The sequence below is a fragment of the Lagenorhynchus albirostris genome, chromosome 6 (genome assembly GCF_949774975.1).
Source record: "Lagenorhynchus albirostris chromosome 6, mLagAlb1.1, whole genome shotgun sequence".
NCBI classification, from domain to species: Eukaryota; Metazoa; Chordata; class Mammalia; order Artiodactyla; family Delphinidae; genus Lagenorhynchus; species Lagenorhynchus albirostris.
The window spans coordinates 63,416,938-63,429,524 of NC_083100.1; the positions used below are offsets into that span (position 1 = coordinate 63,416,938).

The window sequence follows — 12,587 nt, forward strand, 5'->3', positions numbered from 1 at the left end:
GTTATCCATATAATCATAATACTCTTCTATTCATTTTCAGTCAATAAAAATTCCAAATGAGCAATATTTAAAACTAGCATATTTCCTCTTCCTTCCCCACCTACTATTAGTCAATAATTTTATCTCTCTTAGAGTTTATTCTTGTACTATTAAATATGCTTCTACCTCTATTACTCAGTTTGGCTGCTTAAACAGTTAAGCTTTGACTCCCAGCTACTAGAGCTTATGCAATTAGTGAATTTATTCTACCTCCAACCTTCCTTCCCTTGTCCTGCTCAGTTATTGTTACCTGTATCATTTCTACATTGTGAGAGCATATAATGCTTACATTCTGTTCTGTCATCCTAATCATCACATTTCTTTCTATCTTAGTTCTACAGTTTAAATGTATTCAAAACTTGCCAACATTCCCAGTAATCTCTTGGTCAGCTAAAATGAATGATTATAATAGTTCCTTCAAAAAAGGACTCACGGGAACAACTCCTCCAAACTTTTGCAAGTTCTAATCTTTTTGTCTTTAGCCTTTACACTATAAAAACAATTTACCTAAATATAAAATTCTTAGTTCCCATTTTCCTTGAAAATATTGGAAATGTTGTCCTATAGAATATTGCTACAGAGAAGACTAAAGCCATGCTGATATTTTCCTAGATAAATGATTTAATTTTTTGCTTGGCTGCTCAAAGAATTATTTCCTTTATATTTCAAGTCTATTTTTAATAATATAAGTCTTGGCATAAACCTTCCCGGGTCAACTTTTACTACATTTTTATTAACATATTAATATAAATCTCCATTTATTTTAGGAAATTTTTCTTGATATCTCTCTCAATACTTACTCTACTTTGCTTTTCCTTAAGAGATTCCAATTATACATATGCTAGCTCTGCTTGGTCTATATATCTAATTATTTTTAGCTTTTTTCATTTCATTTATTTCAGCTTTATTATTTCTATCTCCCATGTTCCCCACTGAGATTTCTGCAGTGTCTAGTGTTTCCTGTGTTCTTTCCAATTTTTCGTCATTTCTGTGATAGCTTTAGTACTTTTTTCCTGAACCAACCAGCTAACATTGCATCTCTTCCTGTTGACCAACTGCTCTTTTCTTTAGGTCTTGTATTTCTTTTTTTGTGATCCTCCTTACAGAGTTATTGCTTTTTTTAAAATTTATGGTAAAATATTTGATCTCAACTTTCAGTTGCCCTGTGGCCTCATTTTTCCAGTGATAATTTTTGTTAGTAAGCGATGCTACGAATTCTTTTTCTTGTCTTTGATGCTGTGTGTTTCTTCTTTATTATCCAACATTGAGTGAGTTGGATTGTCTCGATCAGCTCCAAGGAGGGTGCTTTTGTAGTTTAGCTGCCTCCAAGGTACACTGCCTCTGGAAAATGTGCCATCCACAAGGTTTTCTGTGTACTTCTTCCACTTCCCTGAATTAAACTGAGTCTGGGAGAGCATCTGCCAGCCTTGCTCACCAGTTCCTGCACCTAGTGTTGCAAACAGTGATACAGCTTTGGTCTCACAATTAGGAGGTGTCATTTTTGCTGGCTTTCCTGAAATCTACCCCCACAGGGCCCTCCATCCATACTTCATGCTCATCCCTTCCTCCTACTTGGCTTCTGTCCAACCTCAACTGTTTTTGTTTAGCTTTTATATATATTTTGAAATCTAGAGATATATATCTCTTAGTTTGCCAAAATTAAAGTTTGTGAGATTTTCCTTCTTTTTTTGTGTGTGTATATTTTTACTGTTGTGTTTTATAATTTTTCTCCATAGTTTTTTTCATTTCTTAAGATTTCCAAGGGAAAAAGTGAATAATTCTGACTTATATAGACATTTTTATACCAGAAAAACCTAGGTTAATTTTAATAAACATAACCCATACAAGGATGGAAAAGAAAAATAAAAAGCAATAGGCGTAAGAGGAGAATGAGGAAAAACAAATTACAGGAAATCTGCATATAATTTTTAAAATACAGTATAATATACCAAATGCAGATTATGATGTGATAATCTCGTAATTCTCTAGATCATGAAACCTAGTTTCACAGCTGACATATATGTTTTTCCCTTAATGGCTCAAGAACTGATTTGATTGATTAGAAAATGAGGCTGTTGGGATTATAGATATAATATGTGCCAAAAGATAGATATATAAATCAATAGATAAACTGATTGATTCATTGATTTATATCTATCTCATTCCGATAACTCTGGATATAGCCAGTTACGAAACGTGAACTCAAAAATATTCACTCTAAAGAGAAACAGTCATTCCATTCATTTAAGTAAGTCTGACAACTCATAATCGCAGGTTCTTGGGGCCATCACAAGGCTACTGAATCAGGATCTCTAGAAATAGGATGCGGCAATCTACATTTACCTCTCAGGCACTCCTAATGTAAATGAAAGAATGGGAGCGCCTGGCCCAAATAAATGCTCCCTCATTAACTAACCAACTTACAGCCCACGGCCACAACACTAGGAAGCAGCAGAGACAATGTTCCAACATACCAGGGGTCTGCAACCCCTGGGCCATGGACCAGTACCAGTCCACGGCCTGTTAGGAACTGGGCCGCACAGCAGGAGGTGAGCGGCAGGCACAAGTGAAGCTTCATCTGTATTTACAGCCGCTCCCCATCACTCGCATTACCCCCTGAGTTCCTCCTCCTGTCAGATCAGTGGTAGCATTAGATTCTCAAAGTAGCGTGAATCCTACTGTGAACTGTGCGTGTGAGGGATCTAGGTCGCGTGTTCCTTATGAGAATCTAATGCCTGATGATCTGAGGTGGAGCTGAGGCGCTGATGCTAGCGCTGGGAAGCGGCTGCAAATACAGATTATCATTAGCAGAGAGGTTTGACTGCACAGAGACCATAATAAATCAATTGCTTGCAGACTCATATCAAAACCCTATCAGTGAGTGGCAAGTGAAAATAAGCTCAGGGCTCCCGCTGATTCTGCATTATGGTGAGTTGTATAATTATTTCATTATACATTACAATGTAAGAATAACAGAAATAAAGTACACAATAAATGTAATGTGCTTGAATCATCCCAAAACCATCCCCCCCACTCCCAGTCTTCCATGAAACCAGTCCCTGGTGCCAAAAAAGTTGGGGATCACTGCAATATACTGCTCAGGTCTGACTCAAAAACCAATGCTTTCAACTATTTTGCAATAGAGGTAAGTTCTCTGAAATATTTATAAAATTTTAGGTTTACAGAGGGAAAAAAAAGAGTGAGAAAGACAAGCAGATGTTACCTCAAAAGAAAAGACTGCTGGAGAATATGAAGGAATTCAAATTTATCAGCTAATTTCATAGATGAGAACTGCTCAGTCAGGGCGCATGACCAGTGAACTCACAAAGGGATCTGGATTCAGAAGGGCTCGCATGTGGGGTTTAAAGTTCTCTGGTTGCCATCTTGAAATTCTTGATAATTTTGTTATGGGAATGGTGTTTTGCTTATGAAGTCCATTGGGATAGGGGAGCATGTGTCAGGGGTTCGGAGTCTTGGCTCACACACAGTCCCGGCATTGCCCCCATATGAGTCTGGGTAACTTACTTCCCTGTCCCCCGCTCCCCAGGGACCCCAGCTTTCCCCTTCCCACTCCTGCCTAGTGACTACTGCTGCCCTGGGTGCAAATACGGAAAGAGATGGGATTAGATATGCACACCCCACGGTGTCTCAGTGTGGGGTATAGGGATGCCACCTGCACCCTGGGCTGGCAGTGTCCCAGTGCGTTTGGTGGATGGCTCAGTGGGGACTAGCCTCTTGCTTACCCCAATCCAGGTACCTAGTGTGTCTTGGAGCAGAGACTGCAATACACTGGGAGGTCCCCTGTCCACCGTGGGTTGGGACAGTGGGCCCATGGAAAGGGGAGAGGCCTGTCTCAACTTCTACCCCGGCCAGAGAAGGGCAGACATGTTAGCCCAGGAGCTAGCAACTAGCCGCTGGCGACTAGCAGCAGCTAGTCAGCTGTGTGTGCATTAAATCACAGGGTGGCGTTCCTGGGTACCTGTCAGGATCTGCCCTTGCCTCTTGTGTATGCCTAAGGGGGCATGGCATTAAATACCAAATTAAAAAAAAATCTGGACAGGTCAAGAGAGAAAGAGACTGTGCAAGAAAGGAAAAAGCTTTCTATTTTTATGCCTTTAATGGCACTTTTTTGTGCTTTCTGAACAAGGGGCCCTGCATTTTAGTTCTGCACTGGCCTCCAAAACTTACATAGCCAGTCCTGTAAGGAGTAGATTTTAAGGGTTTTCACACTTGAAAGATGATAACCATGCCCTTCTCCAAGGTGACCTGGAACCATGGCCAAGGCCAGAATGCTGAACGAGCACTGTTCCAAGTCTTCAAATCCTGCTACTTGTATTCTGGTCAACTGATCTGTTACTTTTTCATCTCACAACTAACACTGGAGAACTACAAAGAATTCAAGGAAAGATAGTTCCAGCTTTGGCTGCACTTATGTCCAAAACCTGAGGCTTCTGCTTTAATCGTGTAGAAACTTCCAAAAGAATCACCTTGGAAACCAAGAGAATATGATCATGAAAATTAGCTAGAAGCAAATATCCTCCAGAGCAGTCAACCTGCCTGCAAAATCCTTTCATTACCTTTATAGAGAAAATTTCCCCAGTAACCATAATAAACACAAAGCAAGGGAAATAAAATGTCCACTGCAGGATTTCTAAAGGGAGGTATACATTTGGGTAGAAAATTCATTTTTCATGCATTTAGAGTAGTTCACAAGGTAAATACAAATATGTTGTCATCACGTTAAAAAAAATGAACCTTGTAACTCCCTACACATCAGCTTTTCTAGAGGGGTAAAAGGTGTTTGCTGCAGTAAACTGATATATTAAATAAAAATGCAAGTTTCTTCTTAACATTTTCTTCCTTTAAACACTATAGGATATGAGCCCCTTCAGGTTAGAAACTGGCAATCTAAAATCATCTCACGTCTAGGAATAAACCTACCTAAGGAGAAAAAAGACACGTATGCAGAAAATTATAAGACACTGATGAAAGAAATTAAAGATGATACAAATAGATGGAGAGATATACCATGTTCTTGGATTGGAAGAATCAACACTGTGAGAATGACTCTACTACCCAAAGCAATATACAGATTCAATGCAATCCCTATCAAACTACCACTGGCATTTTTCACAGAACTAGAACAAAAAATTTCACAATTTGTATGGAAACACAAAAGACCCCGAATAGCCAAAGCAATCTTGAGAAAGAAAAACAGAGCTGGAGGAATCATGCTCCCTGATTTCAGACTAAACTACAAAGCTACAGTAATCAAGACAGTATGGTACTGGCACAAAAACAGAAATATAGATCAATGGAACAGGATAGAAAACCCAGAGATAAACCCACACACATATGGTCACCTTATCTTTGATAAAGGAGGCAAGAATATACAGTGGAGAAAAGACAGCCTCTTCAATAAGTGGTGCTGGGAAAACTGGACAGGTACATGTAAAAGTATGAAATTAGAACACTCCCTAACACCATAAACAAAAACAAACTCAAAATGGATTAAAGACCCAAATGTAAGGCCAGACACTATCAAATTCTTAGAGGAAAACACAGGCAGAACACTCTATGACATAAATCACAGCAAGATCCTTTTTGACCCACCTCCTACAGAAACGGAAATAAAAACAAAAATAAACAAATGGGACCTAATGAAACTTCAAAGCTTTTGCACAGCAAAGGAAACCATAAACATGACCAAAAGACAACCCTCAGAATGGGAGAAAATATTTGCAAATGAAGCAACTGACAAAGGATTCATCTCCAAAATTTACAAGCAGCTCAATATCAAAAAACAAAACAACCCAATCCAAAAATGGGCAGAAGACCTAAAGAGACATTTCTCCAAAGAAGATATACAGACTGCCAACAAACACATGAAAGGATACTCAACATCACTAATCATTAGAGAAATGCACATCAAAACTACAATGAGATACCATCTCACACCAGTCAGAATGGCCATCGTCAAAAAATCTACAAACAATAAATGCTGTAGAGGGTGTGGAGAAAAGGGAACCCTCTTGCACTGTTGGTGGGGACATAAATTGATACAGCCACTATGGAGAACAGTATGGAGGTTCCTTAAAAAACTAAAAATAGAACTACCATACGACCCAGCAATCCCACTGCTGGGCACATACCCTGAGAAAACCATAATTCAAAAAGAGTCATGTACCAAAATGTTCATTGCAGCTCTATTTACAATACCCAGGACATGGAAGCAACCTAAGTGTCCACTGACAGATGAATGGATAAAGAAGATGTGGCACATATATACAATGGAATATTACTCGGCCATAAAAAGGAACGAAACTGAGGTATTTGTAGTGAGGTGGATGGACCTAGAGTCTGTCATACAGAGTGAAGTAAGTCAGAAAAATACCGTATGCTAACACATATATATGGAATCTAAGAGAAAAAAAAAAAGGTCATGAAGAACCTAGGAGCAAGACGGGAATAAAGACACAGACCTTCTAGAGAATGGACTTGAGGATATGGGGAGGGGGAAGGGTAAGCTGGGACAAAGTGAGACAGTGGCATGGACATATATACACTACCAAATGTAAAATAGATAGCTAGTGGGAAGCGGCCGCATAGCACAGGAGATCAGCTCGGTGCTCTGTGACCACCTAGAGGGGTGGGATAGGGAGGGCGGGAGGGAGGGAGACACAAGAACGAAGAGATATGGGAACATATGTATATGTATAACTGATTCACTTTGTTATAAAGCAGAAACTAACACACCATTGTAAAGCAATAATACTCCAATAAAGATATTAAAAAAAAGACGTTAAAACCCCCCCAAAAATAAAAAATAAATAAAATCATCCCACAAAACTAAAATTCCATTTATTCTACTCTTTTTCCTAAAATTCCATTTATTCTACTCTTCTTCCTAGCAGAGATGTTAAGAACACCAGGTGCTTTCTTCCACTTTTCCAGGAAAAATACCATTTTTAAAAGAATAGATGGAGAAACCCTAGAGAATCCTGGCAGAAACGAAGACCATAAAATAAACAAACATGTTTGAATATTTGAATTAACAGTTTTAAGACAAGAGAGAAGCAATACAAAATGTTAGCAATACAAATACCAAAAATGGAATAAAATTTGCTTAACATGGCCAAGTCACATGAGTAATTCTCCAGAAAAATGGAGAATTACTGAGTAATTCTCCAGAAAAATGAAAGTGGGAAAAGGAACCATTTCATATACAAACACACGATACTTCTCATAGACTGTTATGCTCCTTTTCTTCTTTCTTGTCCACGAAAGAGTAAGACAAGACAGAAATATGAGTAAGAATCAGTTTTTTGGATGCTGTGATTTGCTTAATTTTTTATGGCCTTAGCTTGAGGGTTTCTGACTTATGTCTTCCTCCCCTTTTTGTTCTTAAGGAAACACCAGCTGGCAGTGGATGGCAATCTTTCCCTCTGTCTTCTCCCTGCCTCCTCTTCCCACTCCTGGTTTGGACTTTAACTCTCACCAGAGCGATCATCTCCTCTCCCGTTTTCTTTACAATGAATCTATACTTTATAACTCTCCTGACCCTCGCTCCTCATGTCTTCATATTGCAGCTCTTCTCTCCTTCCATTATTCCCTTTTGTTCACCTGCCTGTGTATCACAACTGCTAGAACATATGGACAATGTTATAAGCAAACCGGCGCTTTTTCTCACAATGCATTAATTATATTCCTCAGCTCTCCCCAAAGTCCCATCCAACTGTTATACATACATACTGCTTCATGTCACGTGAGATTAAGAGGCACAGAATTAGACTAACCACCATCTAATCTGGACTGTGCCTCACAGACAAGCTCCTCACATCACCTTGGGAGTAAACAATCAGGTCTCAAACACACCCACGTGTATTTGGCTTCTACGCTTTTTGGTCTAGTCACGATGCCTGTGTGCTTTCCAAGAGGACACTTTCACACACGAGGCTAGTCAAATGTTAGTTCTCAAACCCAAGAGAGAAGGAACTGAATGATTTCAGATTGAGAACGGTGGTCATGACAATTCATATCCCAGAAAAGGACAATCATACCTTTGTAATTGCAGTAAAAACCTTTTCCAGAATGGCATTTGGCTGGGCTATTTGTGGTCCATTGGCCTGAATGTTGAGGGCTATGGCACATGGTTTGGCTACAAATCTAAAAAAAAAAAAAAGACACAAGTTATTCTCTCTATAGATGTTCTTAATGTCATCAGTCAAACGTTACTCAACTGTCCCAATAAAGTGTTGATAGGATTTTATGGGTAGACATTGTCAACATTCATGTGTCAGTACCTTTAAAGCAGATTTAACTTTTTTTTTCCTCCTTTAATCTCGCAGCAGTAACAGTAAAAAAAAAAAAAATCCTTTTAAAATATTGAAACCTCCTAATACTCAAGGTCTAATGAGACTGAACAGATAGAAAGACTATCAAATGACAAATATAAATCTGCGTGAGATACATAAACCAAAAAACCATGATTTTGAAATGACAATTTACATTCTTCTTACTAACAAGTCATGTTATATTTTTACTATGAGAAAGTGTTTACTAACCGTCTGATTATACATACAGAAAGTATGCTTTTGATCAACCCTAGTCCAAAAATTCTCCATTTTTGTCTCTATGATCAAAGTGTGCTATGTTCAGCCCCAATTCCTTAGGACGTCTTAAAATTCTCTATGCTTATTTGCTTCTTTCTCATAAACAATCATGAAAGGTGTCAAACAGCACGATGTCCCAGCCAAGCTGAAAAGTCTGAAATGGTTATAAGCATCAGCTACACCGTTTTTATTGTAAGCAAATGATTATGTCAAGAAGAACAGGAAGACTTAGCTGCATTTCTGGCTGTGTTTGATGTATGAACGAGGCATGGGAGGAATGCAGGTAGAGGGCATGGGGCCCCAAAAGTATGATGATGTCTCTAAAACTTTTTTAAAAAGAAAAGCATTACAGTTGTTTTAGACTAAATGGTTCAGAAATAAGGTGCGATACATGTTCCTTTCTAGTAGTGACAGTTAACTTTTTCTATAAATACAAATAATATAATAACATATGAAAGTATGATCCAAATTAATTTAATGTTGGCCAAAAGCAACTGATAAATATACAAAACGGGGGCTTCCCCAGTGGCGCAGTGGTTAAGAATCCGCCTGCCAATGCAGGGGACACGGGTTCGAGCTCTGGTCCGGGAAGATCCCACATGCCGCGGAGCAACTAAGCCCGTGCGCCACATCTACTGAAGCCCGTGCACCTAGAGCCCATGCTCCACAACAAGAAGCCACTGCAATGAGAAGCCTGCGCACCACAACGAAGAGTAGCCCCCGCTCGCCGCAACTAGAGAAAGCCCACGCGTAACAACAAAGGCCCAACGCAGCCAAAAATAAATAAATAAAAGCAAATAAATTAAAAATACATATATACAAAACAGATCATGAGTAATTCTTAGATGAGGCTTCTTTAATAATAATGAATGAGTTAAAGAACAGTAGACAAGGGAGGAATTTTTTTTAAGGGGGACTAATGATGTTTACATACATGGTAACACATAATATCCCACTGGGTTCTATTTCAAGTAAAAGACAAAAAAATGTATTCCAACAGGAGAATGGAGAACTATACGTGCAAGCCTAAACCAGGAAAGATATACACAGAAAATGCAATATAAATCCTGTTTCACTGGGCTCTCTGGGACGAAGTTAGGAAGAATAAACACCCTTTCCTAGTATGTAAATCTAGAAACTGGAATTTTCCTAAACTTTTGCATTCTCAGTTCTTTGTAACATAAAATTTTCTAAAACATGTTACCTATGCCTCTACCTTCTTAAAGAGAAGTGTAGTATTTTTTTAAATAAGTTTGGGTCTTCACTGTGAACAGTAATCGGGGAGCTACGGATGTAGCTAGTGGAAAGAAATAAAGTTTGATGGGCAATGAGCAGAAGAATGTGCAGAACTTGTTCCCTTGACAAAGTTTCCTGCTTCATGGTTATCTGCCTCTTCATCATAAGGTATAATGCGGGGTGTGAAAAGACATGAGATCAGCAAAAGTTTTTTTAAAAAGGTAAAAATTAGCTTGGTATAAAAGCCAAAATCAACACTTCCAATGGTTGCCTTCTACTCTTCCCTGTTGGATTTCTCCCCAGCCCTCCCTCGTCTTCCCAATTCCCACAACTTCTGAAACACTGCATTCAAATTCCCTTTCGGAATTTGGCATCATCATCCTTGGAACAACCTCCTGTTCTAGTACATGGTCTGCTTTCTTCTTCTAAAGAGCGAAGAGTCTAAATGCGAAGGCTGATCACGTCATCTCTGAATATGCCATGACAGTGCCAGGCATACGCAGGAGAGGGTCAAGAAATCTGATCAACTGGCTATCTTCTGTAAATGTGTTTTCACTGTTGCCATCATTGTTGTGAGTACTGTGGACAAGTTAACAGACTATCGCTCTGTGTCCCACAACAATGCGTGGGCAGACGCTAGGAGAGTCAAGAAATTCACTCAACAGAATCTCTTCAAAACAACTTCCTCACCTTTGCTATCATCTCCCAGTAACATACAAAAGCATTCAAAAAGGTTCTTTTTTTTTAACATCTTTATTGGAGTATAATTGCTTTACAATGGTGTGTTAGTTTCTGCTTTACAACAAAATGAATCAGTTATATATATACATATGTTCCCATATCTCTTCCCTCTTGCATCTCCCTCCCTCCCACCCTCCCTATCCCACCCCTCCAGGCGGTCACAAAGCACTGAGCTGATGTCCCTGTGCTATGCGGTTCTTTTAGTATGTTATACAATATAAGGTTTTACACCTCACTGCTCCTCTTTTAAACTTCAAACCACTTTTTTGAAACTCTTCTCTAAATTTCCAGCACTAATAACAACAGCATCTTGAAGAAGGCATATCCCTTGGTCATCAAGCTTATGAAATTTTGATAATCAAAATTATCAAATATATATGATGCTCTGTAAACATATTTTTTAAGCAGTGTCTAAAGGATAGGTGGGAATTATCTCTGCTACTGTCTGGCTACAGAGCCTTAGTTAGCTTCAGAAATTAATCTCTCTGTGCCCGATGTCCTCATATGTAAAAAATTACAATAATTACATAGGTACATAAGTTGTGTATATACAAACACACGTATATGTTAAAACACCATGTTACATGGTCTCTTTGTCTAAAATCTTTGACGGGAGCCATGTGTATGGTTTCACACCACAGCATTTACACACTGTGACTCTCTGGGTCCAGCAACACACTAAGCTTCAGCTACGTTGTGTCAAGCCATGTGCCTTCAACAAGCTCTGAAAGTACCAAGCGAAAAAGAAGAGACCAGAAACCAAGACAGGCAACCGAAAAACACAAGGGTCATCAGGTAGAGTAACCACTTACCTCAGTTTACCCTCACAGTCTGGTTGTCCCAGCATCATTATTAATGGTACCACCTTTACTGACAAAAACATCCCTGCTTGCTATTCTGCCACAATAATTTAAGTGTTCCCCATTTGGGCAATAAATTAGCAAGCCCCATCATCAAGCCTCAGACCTGAGTCCACACCAGCAATGCCTTCAGGTTCTGAGCCCATCCACACCTGGCCTTCTCTCAGGACTCAAACCTCCCCAGCTCCCCCATCAATCTCCACGGCCCTATAGGGTGGTGTGCCCACACTTATCACAGGAAGAGTTGCTATGTATATGTGTATCCCTCTTCCCTGTGTGTGTGGTCTCTTTCATGGAGGCTGGAATGACCTTAATGACACTTCCCATCTCCAGGGGACCCTAACACACCAACCCACTTACTCTCCCTCAACCAGATGAGGCAGGATTATCACCACCCGCACTTTGCAGAGAGGGTTAGAGAGGCAAGTATCCTCTGCCTCCAGGGCAAGGGAAGCAGAGGACAGGATACTTCTTTCCCAGGAAGGTCAATGTTATCATCAGCTCCCCATCTTAATTTACTGGCCAAGCTAAGTCCCCAGTTCTGAGGATTTGTGGAGCGGGGTGGGGTGTGAGGAGTGACAGACAAATTTAACAGAATTTGTCTCAATGTAAAGGTTGAAGATTTCTACAGTTTAAATGGTCCATGATGGGTATGTACAATAATTCAAGCCACTTCAATGCTTTGAAAGAAGTTCCTATGCCATAGAATATTTTTATGAAATGCCTGGCACACTGTGGGCACTCAATGAATACCTAATGAATGAATGAACAAATCAGCTAAAATACAATGGCAGGTACCCGTCCTCTTTTTTTCATAGGGGTTGTGCATTTTAACACCCTTAAATACCCACATCTACTCAGGGTCCTCATTTGGGACTCAGAGGGTAGGAGACTGACCACTCAAACTCGAGAAGCTGTTTCTATCATTTCCATTGTCCCTACAACGTCATAGCAGCCCTACCAACCTCTCACTAGGCATTCTCTTTTCAACTTATCTAGCACAGACAGCCAAACACTTAATTTCCAAGATTTAAAAAACTTCATACTGTACAGCACAGGGAACTCTACCTAATGCACTGTGGTAACCTAAATGGGAGGG

At 39.5% G+C, this 12,587-nt stretch overlaps 1 protein-coding gene across 2 annotated transcripts in view; it reads right to left on the reverse strand.

The window, feature by feature from the left end:
- The window catches only part of CERS6 (ceramide synthase 6), a 318,459-nt gene that overhangs the window by 221,641 nt on the left and 84,231 nt on the right, over positions 1–12,587 (reverse strand). For both annotated transcript variants that reach the window (XM_060152714.1, XM_060152713.1), the window contains exon 2: positions 8,100–8,205. In XM_060152714.1, the coding sequence (XP_060008697.1) occupies positions 8,100–8,205 (106 nt within the window). The remainder of the gene's footprint in view (positions 1–8,099; positions 8,206–12,587) is intronic.